The sequence below is a fragment of the Leucopleurus acutus genome, assembly GCF_964270905.1.
Source record: "Leucopleurus acutus genome assembly, chromosome: 16".
In the NCBI taxonomy this organism is placed as follows: Eukaryota; Metazoa; Chordata; class Mammalia; order Artiodactyla; family Delphinidae; genus Leucopleurus; species Leucopleurus acutus.
The window spans coordinates 21,471,376-21,495,815 of record NC_139158.1 but is presented as its reverse complement, the minus strand read 5'-3'; the positions used below and the strand labels follow the sequence as shown (position 1 = coordinate 21,495,815).

General features: G+C 47.5%; 1 protein-coding gene across 2 annotated transcripts in view; it reads left to right on the top strand.

Annotated features, from left to right (window-relative positions):
- Nucleotides 1-23,379, top strand: part of EEF2K (eukaryotic elongation factor 2 kinase) — a 62,996-nt gene extending 39,617 nt beyond the window's left edge. For both annotated transcript variants that reach the window (XM_082858166.1, XM_082858167.1), the window contains exons 10-18: nucleotides 139-340; nucleotides 2,150-2,217; nucleotides 5,400-5,477; nucleotides 6,335-6,397; nucleotides 7,852-7,986; nucleotides 8,120-8,308; nucleotides 13,814-13,938; nucleotides 17,863-18,041; nucleotides 19,777-23,379. In XM_082858166.1, the coding sequence (XP_082714292.1) occupies nucleotides 139-340; nucleotides 2,150-2,217; nucleotides 5,400-5,477; nucleotides 6,335-6,397; nucleotides 7,852-7,986; nucleotides 8,120-8,308; nucleotides 13,814-13,938; nucleotides 17,863-18,041; nucleotides 19,777-19,886 (1,149 nt within the window). In that variant the 3' untranslated portion in view covers nucleotides 19,887-23,379. The remainder of the gene's footprint in view (nucleotides 1-138; nucleotides 341-2,149; nucleotides 2,218-5,399; nucleotides 5,478-6,334; nucleotides 6,398-7,851; nucleotides 7,987-8,119; nucleotides 8,309-13,813; nucleotides 13,939-17,862; nucleotides 18,042-19,776) is intronic.
- The last annotated feature ends 1,061 nt before the right edge of the window (nucleotides 23,380-24,440 follow it).

Below are 24,440 nucleotides of genomic sequence, written 5' to 3'. Positions count from 1 at the left end.
CTGCCAGTCCCTTAATAGGCACAGGTGGGTGCTGTGGCTGAAAGGGCCTCAGGTTTTGAGGGAACAACAGGCAACAGGAAGAGCCCCACTTTCCCAGAGGGTGCCTGTGTGACGTGCATGTCCCTGTTAATTCTCCAGCAATCAGCGCAGACCATCTTGAGGGGGACAGAGGAAAAGTGCGGGAGCCCCCGGGTGAGGACCCTCTCGGGGAGCCGGCCCCCCCTGCTCCTTCGCCTCTCAGAGAACTCTGGAGATGAGAACATGAGTGACATAACCTTTGACTCTCTCCCTTCCTCGCCATCTTCTGCCACGCCGCACAGCCAGAAACTGGACCACCTTCGTGAGTGATGGTTTGGCCCCTGGGCGTTGTGATTGGAGGGGACGAGCACAGGTAAAACAGGGCTAAACTGGCTTTCACTTATGTTAGAAAATCAGACATGCCAACCAAAAAGATTGAGGGCCCAGGTGGTTTTACGGGTGAGTTCTTTTTAATAAACTTTCAAGATGCAGTCATCCAAACGCTGTAAAAACAGTCTTTGTTGTAGAAAACAAGGTAACATTTTTCAGAGTGTTTTATGAAATTAGCGAAAACTTTTATACCAAAATTTGACAAAACACCAAAAAAGAAAACCATATCCCAACCTCAGGTATAAATATACAAGGCAGGGTTTCCCTGGTGACGTCGTGGTTGGGAGTCCGCCTGCCAATGCAGGGGACACGGGTTCGAGCCCTGGCCTGGGAAGATCCCACGTGCTGTGGAGCAGCCAAGCCCGTGCGCCACAACTACTGAGCCTGCGTTCTAGAGCCCGCGAGCCACAACTACTGAGCCTGCGCTCTAGGACCCGCGAGCCCGCGCACAGCAACGAGGACCCAATGCAGCCAAAAATAAATTTAAAATTTAAAAATAAATAGATATACAAGACAAAAATTCTAAATAAAGTATTAACAAATAAAAACTAGTATATTAGGGAATTCCCTGGCGATCCAGTGGTTAGGACTCCTCACTTCCACTGTAGGGGGCGTGGGTTCAATCCCTGATCAGGGGGAAAAAAAAAAAGACTAGTACCTTAAAAGAATAGTCTGTCACAGCCAAATAGGGTTTTTGCAGGAATCTGAAAGTTGTTCAGTGTTCAGAAACCAATTAACATCATATGAACAGGTCAAAGGAGAAAAATGGGCATCATTATTTCCGAAGTTGAAGTAACAGAGTTTGCTCGTGATATGGACACGGGGTCTGCAGGAAAGACGGGAGGCAAGGCTGGCTCCATGGTTTTGATCTGAAGAACTGGCAGGATGATGGGGCCATTTATTCAGCTGGAGGAGGCCCCAGGGAAGCAGGAGAGGAGGATTTTAATGTCAGATATTAAAGACGCCTGTAAATCACCACTGGAAGGCCTGGGGAATAGTCTGAAGCAAGAGTTGACAAACCTTTTCTTAAAAGGCCAGAGAGTAATAAATATTTTAGACTTTGTAGGCCATGTGGTCTCTGCACTTGCAGCATAAACGCAGCCACTGACAATACTTCAAACAAATAGATGCGGCTCTGTTCCAGTAAAACTCTATGGACACTGAATTTTAAATTTCATATAATTTTCACATATCACAAAATATTGTTCTCCTTTTGACTTTTTTCAACCATTTAAAAAATGTAAAAAGCATTCTTAAAAACCATATGAGAATAGGAGACAAGCCAGATTTGGCTAGTGGCAGCTTAGGACAGGAGATAGACTGGGATGGTTGGTTTTTAAGCCATCTAAGGCTTCTCCCATTTGTAGCTGCTCATGGGGCCCCAGATATACAAATGGCTTTCCTTCCTTCACAACTGCGCCTCACTGAGGTTTGACCATAGGTCAAGCACGTGGTGCTTATCAATACATGACACAATTGTGTTTACATTATGACAACCCAAGGAGGCACAGCTGTTAAGCTGCTCGCTCAGGACCCCACAGCTGGCGAGTAGAGACTCTGGGTAAGTTCTCGAGGAAGAACTGTGTCCCCCCAGGTGCTGACAACATACATTCTTCACCCATTTTTGTACTTTATAAATTTAAAATAAAAAAGGCTTGGTGGCAGCTGTAGGCTGTAGGTGGGTCTTGTGAACTGTTCCAGCGATGGAGCTGGTGCCTTCCTCCATTTTCTCCCTGCTCAGATTGGCCTGTGTTCAGCGACCTCGATAACTTGGCACCCCGAGACCACGACCCTCTGGACAACCACCGGGTGAGTAGAGGGGCTGGAGGACCAGGGCGGGGAGGAGGGGCCTCCCTCCCCCAGGAACTGAGGATGAGACCTCAGATTCAGAGGTGGGTAACCCAGGTCTGCTCCGGACACTGGCAGCAGGATACAGGGGCACAGCGGGGAGGGAATCCCAGCCTCCTGCCCAGGGCAGCATTTTGTCTGGGAAGAGCTGGGTCTATTCCAGTTCCTGGAGATGGTTAAAGCGGAGAGAATCCAAGTCAGCAATAATGCAACCTTCTGGTACATGCTGGGCTTGGCCCTGGGTTTGGTTTGGCCGCACGTTGTGCGGCCAAGCTATCTTGGGGGACAGGGGGCTATGTTGGGTCTCCGATGTGTAACTTATAGCAGAGGTAGCTGTGATGCTCACAACTTGGATAAGCAGAACAGGTTTCCTGCAGCCTCTGCGTGACTAGCAGTAAGAAGCTGTAGGTGACATCTTTGCATTCAGACAAACATATATTATGGTGTCAAATTAAAAATTCATTGGAATGTTTTAAACAGACTTCACAGACACATCACACTTGCACAGGCCACAGCATCTTAAGCGGCACTCTCAGCTCCAAAGGTTCAACTTCGCTCCTGACGGCTTTTCAGAGTTCTTGAGTGGGAACAAAAAATAGGAATAGCTGACACATATGGAATCATCACTACGGGCAGACACTGTTTTAAGAGCTTGGTAGATAATTCTCATCTAATCCTCACAACAACTTATGAGATAAGTAGATAATAGTTTTTATTCCTTTTAGAATAGGTTTTATGTTTTACTCTAGGGCTAGGATGAATTTTAGAATTTCAGCGTAGGTTGAAAAGGAAAAGATTCAGAAAATTACAAGGTGAAAAGTCTCCCTCCCACCTGTCCCCTCAGCCACCTGCTTATCCCCAGCATTAGCAGCTGCTTAGACAGTGCCCTCATTATCCCTGATTTAGAGACGGGGAAACTGAGGCACAGAAAGGTAAACCACTTGCTCATGGTCACTCAGTGATGGAGCCAGTGTTCAAACCCAGGCCATCTGGCCTCGAACCCACCCTCTGTACTGCTGCCCTTTGCTTCTATTCTCTACCATTTCTCAGATGAGTACACTGAGGTTTGGAGAGGTTAGCTGCCTTGCTCAAGGTCTACCTGGGGAGTGCAGAGCTGGGGTTTCAGTGAGGCTCTCTGTTGCCCGGCTTGGGAGTAGTTCCCAAGGGTGGGACACGGGGCCCAAGGTCATGCAGAGAGTGGGTGCGAGGAGGGGGCTGCCCGGAGCTTTTAGGTATAGCCTGTAATCCAGTTTCAAAAAAAGCCTTTCACTCAGCACACTGAACACTTCAGTTTGGTTGTCTGTAAATTATACCTCAATTTAAAAAATTGAAATAGTTAAGCTATTTGGCTCACACAGAACAAAGACCTGGGAGAGGGCGGTAGGAAGCCTGTGGTGCTTCTAGAAACCAGGGCAGGGGCCTTTTTAGAATAACGCATCTCCTTTGGGTGGAGTGGATCCTGGCCAGACCAGAGGCCAAGGATTCCATTGTGTATGTTCCATGGTGCCCATCTGTCTAGGAGACTGATCCAGGTTTTACATTTATGGTAGTGATACCAAGCTTCTTTTAAAAATATATTGACTTAAGGGCTTCCCTGGTGGCGCAGTGGTTGAGAGTCCGCCTGCCGATGCAGGGGACACGGGTTCGTGCCCCGGTCCGGGAAGATCCCACATGCCGTGGAGCGGCTGGACCCGTGAGCCATGGCCGCTGAGCCTGCACGTCTGGAGCCTGTGCTCCGTCCGCAACGGGAGAGGCCACAACAGTGAGAGGCCCGCGTACCGCAAAAAAAAAAAAAAAAAAAAAAAAAAAAAAATATATATATATATATATATATATATATAGACTTAAGTAAAATAAAGTGGTTTATTTAAAGAAAAATAATAAAAGAGAAGTATGAATTCATGAGAAGAGTTTTATCTGGAGGAGGAAGAGAATGGGATGCGGAGGGGACTCATAAGAGGTCTAAATTTTAACAGCAGTGTTTTAACTTTTAGAAATAAAAGATCTAAAGTAACTAAGGCCTAGTGTTAAGAGTTGACAAAACTTGGCAACAGGTGCACAGGAGTTCATTTTAGGATTCTCTGTTCTTATTTGTGTGTTTGAAATGTTTCTCGGTGGAATGAAGGAGGAAAAAAATAGAAGTTTTAGCCGAACAGTGATGCAGGTGACATGCGGATATGGCCAGAGCTCAACGTTGGTAGACAAATGACTGAAGTTTTAGAGATTCTAAATTATACCAGGTTCCTTTTCACAACAGAACTCAGATCTAGAAGAATAAAACATATGCCCAGGTGATGTGTGCGGTTTTGGCAGAGGGCTTAGTTGTAGTAAATAATTGTTCCCAGTGCTGCATTTTTTTTTAAGCATCTTTATTGGAGGATAATTGCTTTACAATGGTGTGTTAGTTTCTGCTTTATAACAAAGTTAATCAGCTATACATACATATACATATGTCCCCATATCTCCTCCCTCTTGCGTCTCCCTCCCTCCCACCCTCCCATCTCACTCCTCTAGGTGGTCACAAAGCACTGAGCTGATCTCCCTGTGCTATGCGGCTGCTTCCCACTAGCTATCTATTTTACATTTGGTAGTGTATATATGTCCATGCCACTCTCTTACTTTGTCCCAGCATACCCTTCCCCCTCCCCGTGTCCTCAAGTCCATTCTCTAGTAGGTCTGCGTCTCCAATGCTACATTTTTATCCATGGGTCATATCCTTTAAGCCAGGCTTTGTTTTTCTGCCTGTGAAATGGGTGAGTCACTCTTAACAATGGCACTTACTACGATCCACACTCTGAGTGTGACATCTCATTGCATCCTCACAGCCGCTTGATGTAGGTAGCTATAATGAATCCCCATAGCTAGGGAAACCAAAGCTCAGAGAGGCTGAGCAGCTCTCCAGAGTCATAGCTGGTGAGTTACAGAGCTCGGATTTGAGCCTAGGCAGTCTGGCTCCAGAGCCCACATTCTTCGCCACTATTTTTTTACCGCTCCCTTGTCACCCAACCAGCAAGGGTAGGAGGAAGAGAATGTTGTGGGATGATGGGACAAAGGAGAGAAAGCAAATGGCTGGGATTCCAGATATCACCACCACCAGGTACTCAGAGGACCACTGAGACCCTAGGGCCATCTTTTCTCCACAGGACTCTGAGAACAGTGGAGACAGCGGATACCCCAGTGAGAAGCGGAGTGAGCTGGACGACCCAGAGCCCCGAGAACATGTAAGGAACCCCAAGGAAATGAGAACAGAGTCCCCTCTTGCCTAGTTGTCCAGGAGGATAGAGAGCTGGGGCCGAGGGGGGAATGTGAATGGGTGGTAAGAGCATAAATTAAATTAATAAATAAATCATTTCAGATAAAGATAATTGCAGGGCAGAAGATAAAACGGTAATGTGGAGTAGTAAGTTTAGTAAGGGGACAAGCATGGGGGATTAGACACAGGGTTGAATATGGCGGACGCATCTTACTGTGAAGCTGGACCTCTGGTTGCTAAGCAAAGAGGATGCTGGGCAGTGGGCCAGAATGGTGCTGGTAGGTGGGAGGGCCCAGCTCAAAGGCACGGGATTCCAGCAGTCCCTCGGGAAGGCTCCAGAGGATGAAAGATGCCTTACGGTATCTTTTCAGCAGCATCCTGGTGAGGGTGGTCTTAGGCAGTATCAGCCATTGAGAGGTTTTGCCAAGTGCCAAAATGGCGCATGCGCATTACAGGCAGTCTTGCCGGGAGCTTTTGGTCTCGGCTTTGTTACTGCGAACATATAGAGACAGGCGATGGGGGCTTTGGCTAAGCGAAGCACTTGGCTCAGTTTTCTTGGTGCCTGTCTGCTGGGATCCTGTGCCTTTGAGTCGGTTCCGTCCGTGCACATGGTGAGAGCGAGAGGGAGGCTGCGGCTGCCCCAGCACATCAGTCCTGCCTGTTACCCAGCATCCTCTCTGCCTGGCAGACGGAGGTGTCAGCTTCCTGAGGCGCCGAGCCAGTTCCCTGAGGAGGGTCCCCTGGGAGGGCTGGACCAGTTCCCCAGGAGGAGGTTCTTGGGAGGAAGGCTGCTCTTTGGATCACTCTAATCTATGTCTCCATCAGGGCCACTCAAACGGTAACCGGAGGTATGAGTCGGACGAAGACAGCCTGGGCAGCTCCGGACGGGTAATGTGCCCCCAGGAATCCTCATCGTGGCTGCGTGCTTGCCTTTTTCAGACTCTGTTTCTGTTTCTTCCCCCTCACGTCATGTCACTTCTGCCTGCCCAGGTGCTCCACATGTCTCCTAAAGGACGATTTTGCAAAGGAGCCAATCCCCTCGGCAAATACTTTTTGAGCTCCTGGGTGTGACGCTGCGGGATCAGCGGGGAGAATTAGAGAAGATCAGGACGGCCTGTCCTGGAGGCTTCAGCTCACAGCGCCTTCCAGTATACGTTAATTTACGTCTAGGGAGTTCCCTGGTGGCCTAGTGGTTAGAATTCCGGGCTTTCATTGCCGTGGCCCGGGTTCAATCCCTGGTTGGGGAAGTTCGCACAAGCTGCGTGGTGCAGCCCCCAAAAATTTAATTTTTGCAGCCACCCACTGAGACAGGCTAATGTTATTCATCCTCTTTTGATGTATGAGAAAAAGGGAGTCTTAAGCGACTCTTCCCAGGTTACCCGGCTAATAGTTGGAAGAAGTATCTCAGGTGATTATCATCAGGCCGGTGTGGGAAAGACCACGCTCCTAAATGCTCTTCTCTAGCTGACTCGGAACCACATTTTGAACCTCTCACCCTCCAGCCTTTGCTAAGGCGAGTCTCTCTCCTGCCTGCAAGTACCTTCCTCCCCTGTGGTCATACCTCCTCAGGCCTGTCTGCTCTCCCAGGCTGGACCCCAGTGGCACCTTCTCCAGGAGGCTTCCCTGATCCCCGGGGCAGGCTTGACTCCTGCTGCTTCCAGAACACAGATTATTCATCACGCAGTATTTCCTTACCACAGGGTATTTCTCAGTCGGGTCAAGGCCACAGCGTGGTGCGGAGGCAGGGTCGTTCGATCCCAGCACCACTGACATTCTGGGCTGGGTCATTCTTTTTTGTGGAGGATGCCCTGTGCATGGTAGGCTGTTTAGTGTGCGTACACACAGACATACACACACAGCAGCCTGGCTCTGTCCTGCGAGAACTTTGGACAGGGGTGTTTTTAGCTGGGAGACGTGGTGTGTTTTCTAAGCCCGTCTCCTGAAGCACCCTGTGGATGCACAGGGAAAGCACAGTGGATTTGCTGCCAGGTCTGAAGTGAGGCTCTTCTGGTGCCTTGTGTGGGGAGCTGGCAGAGGAGCAGCTCAGGGTCGAAACTCCCCGACCTAAGTCAGATGGATAAGTGAGGAGACACTTCTTCGAACTGCTGCAGTGCAGTGTGCTAGCCTTTGTGTCCTGTTGCTACCTGTTGCTTGTGACCCTCAGTGCCCACAAGCTGGCATAATTCAAGTGACTGGAAATGGAGCCGGGTTTGTCCAGGAAAACTTGACACCACACAGGTCCGCGCCCCTTAACTCGCCAGGCCGACTTTCACAGCTGGGAGGGTGCGTCCATCCCCAGCCCCTCGCTTCTCTGGCCTGTAAATGCCCGGTCCTCCCTTCAGGTCTGTGTGGAGAAGTGGAATCTCCTCAACTCCTCCCGTCTCCACCTGTCGAGGCCTTCAGCCGTGGCCCTGGAAGTGCAGAGGCTCAACGCTCTGGACCTTGAGAAGAGAATCGGGAAGTCCATTTTGGGGAAGGTATGGTGATGCCCTCTCTGCATTAACCCGGCGCCTCCCCCAAGAGTCACTCCCTCCCCCAGGCTGGCTGGGAGGCCCTCGGCCACGCCCGCGGCCTCCAGGCAGCCGGGCCTACCTGCCGTCTGTGTGGCAGGTCCATCTGGCCATGGTGCGCTACCATGAGGGCGGGCGCTTCTGCAAGAAGGACGAGGAGTGGGACCAGGCGTCGGCGATCTTCCACCTGGAGCAGGCGGCCGACCTCGGCGAGCTGGAGGCCATCGCGGGCCTGGGACTCATGTACTCGCAGTTGCCCCACCACATCCTGGCGGACGTCTCTCTGAAGGTGAGGGGGGGCGGGGGCTCAGGCAACCCATCACCCTTCGCTCCCTGGGTTTACGCCTCAGAAATTTCCCGAACATCAGTTTGGGACCAGGCACTTCCAAGTTAGTTGACGCTGATAGAATTGGTCTCCGGCCTTGGGGACTGAGTGGAAGGTGACAGTCACATTCCCAGGCAATTGTGACGTGGTGCGGCGGGAGAAGCAGAAGATGCTACTGCAGATAAATGAGGAAGGGCCGTAGCTGGGGTTTCTTGATTGGCAGTTGCAGCTCTGTCCCTAGTGGCTAGAACAGACCTGGCACACACTAGATAATCAGCATTTGTTTGTGGAAAGAATGAATGAAGTGATCCCTAAGGTAGACCTGCGGGCCCAGTGGAGTCAGCCAGGCAGAGTGTGGGAGGGGGAGTGTGGGCAGAGGGGACAGCGCGGGCCCAGGCCCTGGGGAGACAGGAGGCGATCAGTGCGGCTGGAGTGTGGAGCGTGAAGACAAGGTGCAGGAGATGAGGCTGGAGAGGGGCCCGGACAGGACGGGTGTGATGGGAATCCGTGAGGGTGTCTGCTCTCTCATCACTCCCCTGGTCCGTGGGCACAGCGGACAGGACCTGACGTGGCCTAGGGAGTGTGATCCTTTCCTTAGAGAAGTTGAGAGGCCCCTGGTGTGCACGTGCTCCCAGCATAAAAGTCTCCAGCTCTCTGTCACGTGGGCCAGGCTTGCAGCCAGACGAGGCTGGGCTTGGTGTGGGCACAGGGCACCAGCCCTGCTCTGTGAGCCTCACCATGGCCCAGCAGGTTGGGGGGGTCTCAGACTGGAAGAGAGTGTGGGAAGGCACCCAAAAGTCCTTGATTTTTTTAAAAATAGTTAATACAGTCATGTGACTAAAAGTTTTTTTAATGTGAAAAGGTTTACAGTGAAAAAATCTCCCTCCCACCTTTTCCTCCACCTTCTCATTCTCCTGCTAACAGGTAACCATCATTATTTGGTTCTCACATGTAATTCCAAGAGGGTATTCATTTCCTAGGGCTGCCATAACTAAGAACCACAAACTGGGGGGCTTAAAACGACAGAAATTCATTCTCACGGTTCTAGAGGCTAGAAGTCCAAAATCAGTGTGTTGACAGGCCATGATCTTCTAGCTTCTAGTGACTGGAGGCAATCTTGGGTGTTCCTTGGTCTGTAGGTACATCACTCCAATCTTTCCATCTTCACATGGCCTTTTTTCTGTGTGTGTGTGTCTCTGTGTCTCTTTTCTTACGAAGACACCAGTCCTATGGAGTTTAGGGCCCACCCTACCCCAGTCTGCCCTCATCTTAACTAGTTACGTCTGTCTGTTTGGAAAGACCCTATTTCTGCAGTGTCCTGCAGACTTTTTCCCTCAGTGCTGTAGAGACAGCTTCCTCATTCTTTCTGACAGCTGAGTAACATTCCATTGTACAGGTACTTTATTTAACCTGTGCCCTGTTGATGGACACTTGGGTTGGTTCCATTCTTATGATATCTCAAAAATTGCTGCAGTGACCAGACTTGGACATATTAAGTTGAACCGTTTTTGTAGGTCATGAGGGTAGAATATTGGCAGTTTCATACGGTTCAGTCAGATACATCCTTCGGCGTGCGGTCAGGGATAACTTACAGCCATTTTTATTTCCTGTTTTAGATGGTGAAGGGCAGGCTTGGTTGGGGGAGGGGATTTTGACAGGCAGATGATTTGTTCCTCTTTCTCTCGTCTCCGTGCTCCCTGAGGAGTGGACTGAATATATCTCATTTAGCCAGTGGTGTGCTGATAAATGCTTAACAACTGGCTCTTGCAGGTGGGGAGGGAATGTTTGCACATATATGTATGTACGTTTATTATACATCTACTTGTAAGTTTATTATACATTTACTGATATAAGGAATGTGGAGCATACAGTTTACAAATCATAAAACTATTGTGAATTCTATATAGTCGATAGATCCTCACAGACTTCCGTTGCTAATTTTTGTGGAACTCATGTCTGTAGCCCAGCTTTGGTTGCAGCTGATGGAGGCGTGAAGTTCTGACGTTAGATACTGGTTGATACTTTCACTTACTTTAGTGAGGAAGATGAAAGTGAAATAAGCAAGTCCTTTGTCAGAGTTGGAACTTCATTTATTTGCTGCTGATACGAGCAACTTCTTTGCTGAATCAGACGATAGTTTTAAATACTGAAGAATGTTTCTCCAGTTTCTTGTGCTAGTCACAATGTAATGGCTGCAGACACGGCACACTTGCAAATTAGTCTGCATTATTAATATTTTTTGCCATCTCGTGGTATAACTGCTTCTACCATGGCCAATGTGCAAGCACTAAGATGACATCGCCGAGCACGGAGTTGGAGGAAATGCACCACAGCACACCATTTCCACATAACATTTCCATCATGAAGATTCCACAGACTGGTGGTTCTCCACGAGTCATTTTGCCTCCCCCTTCTCCAGGGGACCCTTGGCAGTGTCTGGAGACATCTTTGGTTGTCACAGCTCTGGGAGCGCAACTGGCATCTAGTGGGTAGAGGGCAGGCATGCTGCCAAACATCTACAACGCACAGGACAGTCCCTGCAACACAGAATTATGTCATCTAAGAGGCCAGTAGTGCCAGGGTTGAGAAGCCCTGCAATAGATATAAATAACCTCAAGAGGACAGACAACAGTAAAACATAGTAAAATAGTTAGGAAGTGATGAGCTTTGGGTATTTGTTACCTTTCATTTAATTGTAAGTTTACGTAATTTAATTTCTAATAATGGCTGTGTTTTACGACTGGCTTGCTTTCACATCGGTTCTCACAAGCCTGCAGAGCCGGCTCCAGCGTACCCACTGCGTTTGGCCTGTTCTCCCAGCATCTGGCACAGAGAGGACACTCAGAAGGGTTTGAGGCCTGAATAAAGGAATGCCAGGGTCCAGGGTGAGTGGTTAGGGGCCAGGACTGGGGAGACCACTCTCGCTGAGACTCCCTGGTAACTCTCCCTGTGATCTCAGGCTGTTTGCACCAGCTGCACCCGAGCACCTTTGTAAAGGGATGTAGAAGCTATTTCGGTTTTCTCATCTGCAGGTGTCCCAAAGGCCTTTCCCTCCAGGACAGAATCTGGCAGCAAAGAAAACCATGGCCACATGCCCTGAAAGGCTGCTGGCCCATCTCCCGCTTTCCCCAAAGCCCCCATTCTTAGGACCTTTTCCTGTTGTCTTGCTAAGACATTCGTTTATCCAGCACATGCTTTTTGAGTATCTCCTACGCTCTGGGCACCGTCCTAGGTTCTTATTCACAACAGCAAACTTTTCAGGCAGATAAGGTTGTAATACAGATAATAATTAACAAATGAAAATATTTCCAACAGAAGTAAAAATAACTGACCTTTATTGAGCACTGCCTGTGCCAAGCATTGTTCTTAAGTGCTGGGGGGAAATTGTGACAGGGAGTGAGATCAGGAGGAACTGGATACGGGCTTCCCTGGTGGCGCAGGGGTTAAGAGTCTGCCTGCCAGTGCAGGGGACACGGGTTCGAGCCCTGGTCCAAGAAGATCCCACATGCCATGGAGCAACTAAGCCCCTGTGCCACAACTACTGAGCCTGCGCTCTAGAGCCCACGAGCCACAACTGCTAAGCCCGTGCACCACAACTACTGAAGCCCACGTGCCTGGAGCCCATGCCCCACAACAAGAGAAGCCACCACAATGAGAAGCCCGCGCACCGCAAGGAAGACCCAACACAGCCAAAAATAAAAACAAATAAATTTAAGAAAAAAGAGTGGATAGGCCTCTTGTTATTAGGATGCTGATTCCAGCTGCAAGAGAGACTGGGAAATGTAGTTTTTAGCTGGTTAGCCATGTGCCAGCAAAAATATGGCAGAGGAGAACGGATATGGCAGACAACTGGTAGTCCCAGCCACACTTCTTGAATCCTGAAGGTTGAGAAGGGCCTCATAGGCTGATAGGAGGGCTTTGGATTTGTCTCCGAGTGAGATAGGAAGTCTTAGAGCAGCTTTGGTAGAGTAACATGACCTGACCTGGGCTTAAAGCATCTCTCTGGATGGATATCGGAGAAGCAGGATGGAAGCGGGTGGGAATGTAGAGTAGTGCAGCCACTGTGGGAAACAGCTCCTCAAAAGGCTAAACATAGAGTTATATGGGACCCAGCAATTCTACTCCTAGGTATATATATCCCCCCAAAAAAAAAACATACATCCATACAAAAACTATGCACACAGATGTTCATAGCAGCATTATTCATAATAGCCAAACAGTGGAAACAACCCAGATAGCCGTCACCTGATGACTGATGAACAGATAAACAAATTGTGAGACATTCACACGATGGAATGTTATTTGGCCATAAAAGAGAATGAAACACTGATAGAAGCTGTATGAATGAACCTTGAAAACTTTATCCCAGGGCTTCCCTGGTGGCACAGTGGTTAAGAATCCGCCTGCCAATGCAGGGGACACGGGTTCGAGCCCTTGTCTGGGAAGATTTTCACATGCCGCAGAGCAACTAAGCCTGTGCGCGGCAACTACTGAGCCTGCGCTCTACAGCCCGCGTGCCTAGAGCCCGTGCTCTGCAACAAGAGAAGCCACTGCAATGAGAAGCCCACGAACCGCAACAAAGAGTAGCCCCCGCTTGCTGCAACTAGAGGAAGCCCGCGCGCAGCAGCGAAGACCCAATGCAGCCAAAAATAAATAAAATAAATAAATTTATTTTAAAAAAGTTTACGCCAAGTGAAAAAAGCCAGTCACACTAAACCACATGTTTTTTGTTTTGTTTTGTTTTTTGGCTGAGCCAAGCGGCATGTGAGATCCTAGTTCCCTGACCAGGGATCGGACCTGCGCCCCTTGCAAGGGAAGTGCAGATTCTTATCCCCTGAACTGCCAGGGAAGTCCATAGACCACAAGTTATATGATTACATTTATATAAAATGTCCAGAATAGGGAAATCTCTAGAAACAGCATGTAGAGTAGTGGTTGCCTAGGGCTGGGCGGGATGGAACAATTGGGAGGTAATGGTTAGGGGTATGGTGTTTTGAATCCTTCTTGGCTTGATGAAAATATTCTGAAATTGATTATGGTGCGGGTTGCACAATCTGTGATTATACTAAGAACTATTGAGTTGTACACTTTAAATGAGTGAGTTGTATGTTATGTGAATTATATCTCAATAAAGGTGCTAAAAAATGTAAAAAGAATTGGAAGCAGGGAGCCCCTGCTGGAGGCGAGAGATGATGTGGTCTCTGGAGGAATCAGAGCAGATAGAGCGAAAGCTAGCGGGAGTGAGCTAAGCTTCCATTTCTCCCTGCCTGATGGGAACCCCCAGGAGCTCTTTGCAGCAGGGGAAGCCCTGTTCTCTTTCTCACGATGCGCAATTCTACAGCAGCCCCAGCCTGGAGCTCTCCAAACAATTCAAGAAACAGGGAAAAGATTGATGAGTGAGATCCTGGCAGCCCCTCCCGTGTAAGCCTCATTTCCTTTTCTCTCCCTGTCTTTGGTTTGTGTTAACAGGAGACAGAAGAGAATAAAACCAAAGGATTTAATTACTTACTGAAGGCAGCTGAAGCTGGCGACAGACAGTCCATGATCTTGGTGGCACGAGCCTTTGACACTGGCCAGAACCTCAGCCCAGACAGGTACTGTGGCCATGGCTCAGGTGACACTGGTGGGAACCTGGGCTGCAGGTGGGAGCTTCCCCTCCGGTGTTAGGACAGACCTGAGTTCCAGATGTGGCTCCCCTGAGTACCAGCCCAGTGACCATGGGCAAGTAGTTTTACCTCCTTGGCCTCAGTTTCTTCACTGTGTAAAATGGGAACGATTATAGAACCTGCATCCTAGGGTGGTTGTGTCTCATTGTGTGAGGGTTAAATGAGATGCTGCCTTTAATCCTCACTGTGCCTGGCACATAAAGTGAGAGATAAATGGCATCTTAGCCATTTCATGTAAAGATTTGCCTGAGAAAGAGTTTGAAAGGGTATGTAGCATCAGGTCCAGAGTGGTGGTCCTTAGATGTTAGAATTAGGGGTGATTTTAATTGATTCTTCCTACTTTTGTTTTTATTCTTACTATTTTTCACTTCTGAGAGGGAGGGGAGGGAAGGGAGCGAGCTTCAGGGGAGTTCAAGCCTGGTGTGAGTTTTCCAGAGCGGTTTCAAGACTCCTGATGGCTACAGCCCTGCAGGTGTCAACAGCTTTTCGGTTATCCCTCTGGCAGGGGTGCCAGGACTGGACTCTGCGGTGGGAAGAGAGGAGAATGGCAGCTTCATCTCGGCTCTTTGGCTTGGCCAGTGGGAGGTCCCAGAAGTCCAGGAGCAGAGGACGGTTGGGGGAATTGAACTCTTAGCGGGACCCATTGCTCACCCTCTGTGGCTCCCAGTGGATCTCGGCTTCCCCCTGTTGTCCTCAGGCGCAGGGAGCAGGGTGGGCACATTCATTGTCTAAACCTCCAGGATGGGGGCGGTTTGGCAGTTCCCTCCTCTGTGGGTCAAGTTTTCATGTCCCTCTCACTGGGTTTAGAAGGAAAGTCAGGGCTGTGGGTCTGTCATCTCGAGCTCTCAGGGTCTAAAACGTCTGGATACATGACATCCTGCCTGAATTACATGTCATGCAAACATTTGTCGGCTACCTACTGTGTTGTAACAGTAATGCTCCCCTATATTTGGATGCACTTTCATATCTGTGATTTTATTTCGCCGAGAACTAGAATTGGGTCTCCTGCATCTCTTCAGGCCCAGTGCTTAGTGCAGGGCCCGGCTCAGTAGTTGTTTGAATGAATGAACCAACACATCTCTTTGACGCAGACAGGGCAGGCATTTGGGGGCTTATGTTATGGATGAGTAAACTGTAGTTCTGAGAAGTGAAGGGGCTTGTCCATAGTCAAGTAGCCAGTAAGTAGTGGAGCCACAACTTAGGCCTTTTCACCTCTCCTCCAGCGGACTGTACATTAGCCTGCTTCTTAGGGATCCAGAATTACACTGGCGTGGAGGGGAGGTAAACAAAACAGACACGACACAATTGTGTCCGATCAAATGCCAACATCTGTGGTGCCCATTGAGTGCAGTGGGGAAGCACCACCGCATGGGTGTGGGGAGCTGGAGCTGGGCATTGAATATCTGTATCTGAGGCCCTTAAAAAAAATCTTTGCTGTATGTGTTTTCTCTTTATGTCCTCTGTCTACTTTCTCTTTTTAATTTGAGACAATAGGTTTTTTGGTTTTGATTTGTAAGAATTATATATATATATATATATATATATATATATATATATATATATGTATGTATGTATTCCCCCCACCCCCACCACCATGTGGCATGCAGGATCTTAGTTCCCCAACCAGGGATTGAACTCATGCCCCCCTGCAGTGGAAGCGTGGAGTCCTAACCACTGGACCACCAGGGAATTCCCTGTTAAAATTTTTAATATATTAAGACTGTTAACTCTGGTATATGAGTTGGCTTTTTAAAAATTTTCTGAGATGGCTACCAAAAAAAAAAAAAAAAAGATAGTGTTAAATTTAAAAAAAAAAGGCTTCCCTGGTGGTCCTTTGGTTAAGATTCCGCGCTTCCACTGCAGGGAGCATGGGTTCGATCCTCGGTGTGGGAAGTTCCGCATGCCGCAAGGTGTGGCCAAAAAAAAAGAGAGCTGGCTATCATAGATTTGGGGGGGCAGGGGATGGCACATGTGCCACACAATGACCATTGTTTATTGGGTCTGGGGACATGCTGGTTTTTAATATTTTGTAGTTAAATCTATCAAGATTTTCTTCTATAGCTTCTGCTATAGTCTTTTTCTTACTCTTCTTCCTCATTCCAACCAGCTCCAGCCTCTTCCATTCAGGGAGCATTAATTGAGGGTCAGCTATTTGCATTTTAAGGGGTTTTGACCTGCTTAGAAGTTACCATCTAATAGGACAAGGAAAAGTCATTGGAAATTGGAAGGCAGGGTAGACATGCTAATAACCGCTGGGTGCAGAGCTGGGTAGGGGTGGTTGGGGAGAGAGTAGGCCCTTTCCCTCCTTTTACATTTAATGTGTTGGGGGGATTCTGCCTTGCCCTTCAAGACTGGGGAGGGTCAAAGCTGAAAGAAGTGAGATCATGTAGTTCAGTGGCTTCCAATCCACTGTTAAAACCCTGGTTTTTTGGGTGTGTCACCAGTAATTTTCAAATAACTTCCCTTTTTTATAAAATAAAATGGAGTCAGGGTTATCTCCTGACACCATCCTAGCCAGCCACTTCAACAGACATTTAGAGAGGCTGTGCTGTTTGCCAGGCCCTGGGAATGCAGCAGCGAATAGAACAGACAAGGTCCCTACCTTCCTGGGGCTTATGTTCTAGTCAGGGAAACCATAATAAGCAAGTAAGTAGGTAAACAGGAGATGAACAGATTGAGGTAATTATAAGAAATAGGGTGTTTGGGGACAGCATCTCTGAAGAAGGTGAGCTGAGGTTGGAGAGGTGAGGAGCCAGGTATGGGAAGAGTTGAAGGAAGGACGTTCTAAGCAGAGGGAGCAGCAGGCACAAAAGCCGACAGGAGCTGGCGCGTTCGGGGAGGAGAACGCGACCCAACGAGCCGGGCACGGGAGGAGGTTGGCAGGAGCTAAGACCGGAGGGTAGAGCCAGGTCCATATATATATATATATAGCTGTTGCTCCTGGAACGTTTCATGAGGCCCATAGACCTTCTTCTCCGTGTCTCTCTTTGCTCCTTCCTGATGCACTCTAAATAGTTCCTCACATGTTTGGTAATATGCGTTAGTACACCCCAAGGAAAAGAGCCCACTGCCCTGTTTGCTCCTTATTCTGTATTGTTCAGATTCAGCTGGAACTTGAATTCAGCATACGCCCTTGGTGGTTTGGCCATTCATGTGCTGCAGTAGGAGAAAGGGTTGAGGGTAGAGGGCAGAGCCGGAAGAGGGAAGTCAGCTCTTCCGGGTAAACTCTGCATTTGCTGGAGTAGAGCTAGAGGTGGCCGGAAGAGGCAGAGCAGAAGATGGGGCTGAATGACTGCTGTGAGAAGGTTCTGGAGGCCTCGACAAAGAGTCCCCCCACCCACCTTCTCTCCTGTGTGAGTCACAGGGCAAATTGGCTGGGATACCAGCCACTGCTAATGCAAAAATCACCCATACGGTGATTTTTTTTTAAATTTTTGCCTCACCATGCGGCTTTCAGGACCTTAGTTCCACGACCAGAGACTGAACCTGGGCCACGGCAGTGAAAACGCTGAGTCCTAATCACTGGACCACCAGGGAATTCCCATAGGGTGATTTTGTGCAAATGAGGAAAATGTTCCCCTTCTTAAAGATGCTCTACTTCCATCTGTTGGAAAATTGTTGTACTATCCCAATTTGTTTAGGGAAAACTGCTTGACCACTATTGTAATAAATATGTAAATCTACAATGTAAATGACACCCTTTAGATGTGGTGGCATTGGGTCCTGTGGGTCCTGAGTCAGAGGTGGTGACCCCATAGGGATTCCTGACTTACCCTTCCTGCTGATGGGCCTCCTCCTTCCTGCCTTGCTGCTATGGTAACTTCCCTCTTTTCCTCTGTGTCTCTTGGCAAGGTCCCAAAGCTGGCCAGAGGCTCTACTCTGGTACAACACTGCCCTGGAGACAACTGACTGTGATGAAGGTGGGGAGTATGATGGGATGCACGATGAGCCCCGGTACCTGCTGCTGGCCAGGGAGGCAGAGATGCTGTTCACAGGCGGCTGCGGGCTGGAGAAGAACCCGCAGAGATCAGGTAGGGCCTGGCAGACCTGCCCCTGGGGTGGGACGGTGCTAGACAGTGAGAGACGTAATTCCTGTCTCGCTGGGAGTTACAACAACATGCAAGACTGAGTCTCTTCTTTCAGTTCTGGTTGGGAGAAAGATTTGTACTGGCCTTGCATTTTTGCCAGGCTGGATACCCATATAATGCTGGCTTAGAAGGGGGCTTTATGCAGTTGGTATGCAGATGAACATTTTTATATTTTAATAGTCAAATATTAGGAGTTTGGGAGGTTTGTTTTCAATTCACAAATTGAGCTGACGTTTTCATAACATAAAATTCAACATTTTAAAGTGTAAAGTTCAGTGGGTTTTAGTATATTCACAGTATGATGCCATCATCAGCACTACCTAATTCCAGAACATTGCCATTACGCCAGAACGAAGCCTGGTACCTGTTAGCAGCGACTTCCTATTTCCCCCTCCCTCCATCCCTGGCAACCACTAGCCTACTTTTCATCTTCATAGATTTACTTATTCTGGTCATTTCATATAAATGGGATCGTATAATAGGTGACCTTTTGTGTCTTGGCTTCTTTCAAGGTTCATTCATGTTGTAGCATGTATCAGTACTTTATTCCTTTTTATTGCTGAATAATCTTCCATTGTATAGATACTACATTTTGTTTATACATTCATCAGTTGATTCACACTTTTATATATATATGAAATATACATATGTGTATTTATTTTTTAATTTTTTTATTTTGGGGCTGCATTGGGTCTTCGTTGCTGCATGTGGGCTTTCTCTAGTTACGATGAGCGGGGGCTACTCTTCCTTGCAACGCGTGGGCTTCTCGTTGCGGTGGCTTCTCTTGTTGCAGAGCACAGGCTCTAGGGACGCGGGCTTCAGTAGTTGCAGCACGCGGGCTCAGTAGTTGTGGTGTGCGGGCTCTAGGGTGCGTGGACTTCAGTAGTTGTGGCGTGCAGGCTCAGTAGTTGTGGCTCGCGGACTCTAGAGTGCAGGCTCGGTAGTTGTGCATGGGCTTAGTTGCTCCACGGCATGTGGGATCTCCCCAGACCAGGGATTGAACCCGTGTCCCCTGCATTGGCAGGTGGATTCTTAACCACTGCACCACCAGGGAAGTCCCTATATGTATTTTTTTAAATAACATGATAGACATACTGAGCTCCTGATTTCACAGGTATAGGATGAGGCTAAGTTTAAAAGCTATTTTTTAAGGTGGTGTAACAAAATCAAGCAAATAATACTGCAACTCTACAATCCTTTATTTGAAACTTCTAAATCCAAAAAGCTCTGAAAACCAAGTGTTTTTATATGTTTTGCACAAATTCATTTGGTGGCAAAACCTGTCCAGAACTGACGTGAGGTTGTTCATAATTTTTATTTCTTATACTTTATCTTTTCTACTTTCATATGTTCCCAATTTGCCCTGTAAAAGCCCTCAGCCTGATTCTCATTGGCTCAGTTGGAATCCCCTACCCATCCCTAAACCAATCACTGTGCTTATTGAGATGGCTTACTCTGATTGGCTGTGCCTAAATGTGGACCACTCCCTGTGGCCTGGTGGGGAATGAGAAAGTGCTTTGATTGGCCAGGCTTGAATCACATGCCCACCCAGAGCCCCAACCAAGTTATGTGGAGGGAGAGGCAAGAAAGGGTAACCTCAGGGCGATCTTCTAGAGAGGGGGTCGGGGACACTGGGTGGCAAAAATAACAGGTGCTTCACCCCTTCACTTTCTTTCAGGCGACTTGTACACCAAGGCAGCCGAGGCAGCAATGGAAGCCATGAAGGGCCGGCTGGCCAACCAGTACTACGAGAAAGCCGAGGAGGCCTGGGCACAGATGGAGGAATAGCTTGCTGGAAAAATCACTGCCAGCCAGTCGCAAGCTAAAGGGCTAGGAGTGGGGGAAAGAAAAAGACTTCTTTACTTATTTAGGGTTGTTTTGGAGCCGGAGGAGGCAAATATTTTTAGTGTGTTGTAAATCAACTTTTGTATTTTATTGTTGACTCTTGAAAATGTCTTTGCTACCAGTGGAGACACTGCAGCTGTCCCCTAGGGCAGCATTTTGGGGGAGGGGGATTGAAAAAGCAGCCTAATGAACCAACATATCTCTCTGAGGTTCTTCTTCTGTGTTTTGTTGTTGTTATTGTTGGTTTTTGTCATGAGATGTAAGAAAATGTATCTTTTCTCCCCGGATGGAAAATACTAAGGCTTTGCTCATCAGCCTTTTCAGGCTGGGCTGAAATCTCAGGACCACAGAGCCTGTGTTTCCTGAGTAAGGATGCAATGGGGTACAGGAGAGCTGCACGTTAACTTTCCATGGGGCATGTAGTGTCGTGACTTAGTGCCAAGCCTTCTTAGAGCATTTGGAAGTGTGCTGGCGTTTTCTGGTGGATGTGAGACTGTACATCACCCAGGCCCCCTTCTACCATGGGGGAAGACCCGCACACTGTTTTATTTTTGGGGGGGGAATCTTAGTTCCCCAACCAGGAATTGAACCCCAGCCCTCAGCAGTGAAAGTGCCGTGTCCTAACCACTGGCCCGCCAGGGAATTCCCATGTTTTCTAATCTTTTAGTTTAATGTCCTTCCTGAAATGCAGCTTATTTTCTGGAATACAGCCAAATTCCATTCTGAAGCATGCTGTCTACAGTGGGCTTTACAAAACAGGTTTGACTTTTATATGCACACTTTTACTACCTCTAACTCCTGCATCAGCTACTGTGCACCTTTCTGGGTGCATCTCAGAGCTTTTACATGTAAGGACAGTGGCTGGGAAACTTGGAGCCTGTCCTCCAAGCGGACATGTACCCTGCATTTCAGTGGCAGCATCCACAATATACTGAAGTACCCTTTGTACCGTATTCCTCCGTATTTTCTTAGCACCTGGTGTTCTCATGAAGAATCCGCTCCCCAGCCCCTGTCCTTGGCATTTTCTGCTTGAAGCTTTTGGTGATTTTCTTGTTTTTTGCAGCAGGATGCTTTCAGCAGCAGTCCCTTGAGATTTGTCTAAGCTGTTGGAGAATGAAAGGGCAAGAACTATAAACACTCATTAATTCCAGTGGTTTCCCCAGGGCCAGGCTATGGCTATCTGTATTTAATGAGCGTTCTCTTTAGAAGGAATTCAGATTTAACACCAGTTTGATTCCAGTTGGTGTTTCAAATAGCAAAGAAAACAGACTGCTTTGATCAACCCCAAGTGCTACTAAAGCAGCCTCTCTTCCTTTGTTTAAAAATGAAAACATAAAAAAAACAGAGCGTAACATACAAACCATTCTTTTTTTTTTTTTTTTTTTTTGTCCGCACCACTCGGCTTGTGGGAACTTAGTTCCCCGACCAGGGATTGAATCCGGTTCCTCCTGCAGTGGAAGCTCAGGGTCCTAACCACTGGACCTCCAGGGAATTTCCATACAAACCATTCTTACCTGTTCATTAAGACAGGTGCTTTAGCATGTTAGTGTTAAGTACTGTGAAGTCATGACCCTGTGCATGCATTAGGTTCCAAAGTTCAGAGTGTGCCCTAAAGGAAGAATCAGGCAGAGTCAAAATTACCCTTGAAAAATCCTGTAGAGCACCTGTAAATGACAGTATCCCTGCTTTTGTATTTGGACTCATCACAACCAGTTTCCTTTAGAAGTTGGAACTGATCCCTTTTTCCGTTTCCACAGATCAAGTGGTTGGCTTGCCTTAAGTTGTTTGTGTGTTTTAAACCAGTGCATATAGTTAATTTGCATTTTAGAAGCAACTTTATTTTGACTTATCTCTTCAAAGGTGTCAAGCTTCATAAAATTCGTGCTTTTGTTAGTTCAACCAGCCTCCTTGCTCTTTGAGATTTTATTGTGCAAATCATTTATGTTCCCTGACTACCTGTCTCATTTCTTAGTTATATGTCAGTGCTTTCCTCTAACGCAGGTATCGGCAACTTTTTTTAAAGGGCAAGATAGTAAATATTTTAGGCTTTGCGGGCCATATGGTCTCTGTTGCAACTACTTAGCCCTGCTGTTGTAGTGCAGAAACATCGGTGACCGATACCTAAACGAATGAGCATGGCTGGCGTTCCAATAAAACTTTATTGACAAAACAGCCTGCCTGGGCTATAGTTTGCCAACCCCTGCTCTAATCCTGACTTAAGAGCTACTATATTAAACCCTGAGGGCAAGAGTCATCTCAATTTTTATTTTGGTCTCCAGTGCTTAAAAACAGTGCCTTAGCACAGAGTAGGCACTCAGTAAATTCATGAACAATGGAGAACCCGCCCTAGTCACAGCACTCACTCTTTGTGGCTCTGGTTCCTCCAACCGGTTAATGATTCCTTGTCTGGATTGGCTTGACCGGTCACCCCTGTAATTCCACCCACTCACATGGCCTTAATGTCAGGGCAGTCCCCTTCTGCAGGAGGCTGGGATAGCTAGGCAAATGCTTCTTTAAGGACCATTGAGAGCAAAATGATCTGCAAAATACTGAGATCCTTCTGAGCCAGCAGAACTTACTCCACTTTAAAAAGCTAGTTCTGTGCCTTCTGAAGCTGGTTAGGACATCTTCTTTTTCCACAAATGCTAGGCATGCCAAAAAAAAAAAAGCAAAAAAACCCCAGGATATTCCAGCCCAACTGGGGAGCCATCAGAGACTCTTTTCAGGTGCAAGAAACAGGGGACGGTCCAGGAGATTAGCAGAGTCGGGGATGTAATTTGCATCTTCAATCACAGATAGAGAATCCACGATTCTGAAAGGTAGACTCTTTCCAAGTACCCTGCTGGTTAGAAGCTAAGCTGGAGCTAGGATTTGAGAGCTGCTTTTATTTAGAGGATCCTGGGAATAAAATTTAAAGTTCAACTGCAGTGTAATGTCTCTTTCAGTTTTGCTGTAGGTTTAAAAAGAAAAAGAGCAGCCTTTATGGATGTAAGTAGGAAAAAATCCATAACCCCTGTGCACCTGGATATCCTTATCCCCTCCTCCTCACTTGAGGCCCTGTGGGAATTTATCATCAAATACGACCTTGATGAACCAAGCCAGGTAAATTACTGTTGTTGCTGTTGTAGTGACTTCATTTCCTTTCATCCCAGCACATTTGTCTGCAGTACTAGACATGTTTTACAAATCAAAAATGTTTACACGAGTATATGCAGCTTGTGTGGGGGAAAGGAGACAAAATATGCATATTCTCTGCATTTGTGCCTGTTACTCACTTTTCTCATCTCTGCGGTACCCCTTTAACCTAGACAAGGTGGACACTGGGTGGACCCAGAGAAGTGGCTTGCATTATAGATTTATTTTTGCATATATATTGAGTTCCATTTTGCCTTTCCAAATAAAGTGGTTTCTTTCTTTCTGGCCTCAAATTCAAATGTCTCCTGGTGGGCTTCCCTGGTGGCGCAGTGGTTGAGAGTCCGCCTGCCGATGCAGGGGACACGGGTTCGTGCCCCGGTCTGGGAAGATCCCACGTGCCGCGGAGCGGCTGGCCCCGTGAGCCATGGCCGCTGAGCCTGCGCGTCCGGAGCCTGTGCTCCGCAACGGGAGAGGCCACAACAGTGAGAGGCTCGCGTACCGCAAAACAAAACAAAACAAATGTCTCCTGGTAACGCATGAGTGAAGTAGCTGGGTGGAGGTGGGGTGAATTGGAGGGCTCAGCCCCACCTGAAAGAGGCAGCCCAGATTCAGCTCCAAATGGTTGTCCCCATGGGGAGTGTGGGCCCAGTGTTGCCCCATTTTCCAATTTTTCAAGCTGCTGAAAATTGGATTTTTTTATGCAAGGTTTCTTGATTTTTAACATTTCTAATAAATTCTTATTAAAAAAAGTCTAGATTTGGCACATACGTTTTCTGTTTGCTTTAAATAAAGGATGTATACCTCTCGTTTTTCTTGGTTTTTCTTATCTATAAAACAAATCTTTACCATTACATAGTTGTCATCAGTTTCAAAGAAAATGCATGTTAAAGATGCTTTGTGATCTAAAACTTAAGAAAATCTTCGTTACTGGTATGAGAATTTCTTTAAAAATTTTAATAATTTTTAGAAATTTGAACAATATACCGTAACTACATGGTATATTGAACACATATTTAGGTGCATTTGCTCCGAAGTCTCCAATAAAATGACAGGAAAGAGATTTTCTTAATGGCATAAGCCCATGAGGGTGAAAAGGAAGAGTCATCAACAGTAACAAAATTTTGGATGCTGGAAAGCAGATAGACTGTGATTGAGTTAGCAGACCCAAGAAGGCTGGATCCTAGGTCAGCAGTAGGAAAATCTAAGAACCCAGTTTTCATCATTGAAGACACCCCCACCCCCGCCAAAGGCTGAAGAATTGGCACAAGGAACCTCTGGAAGGGGGAGTGAAATGGGGCTAAAAATGTAGGTTCAGTTGAAAGACAAAGCATCAGACTTCTAGACCCACTCAGCTCCCCTGTG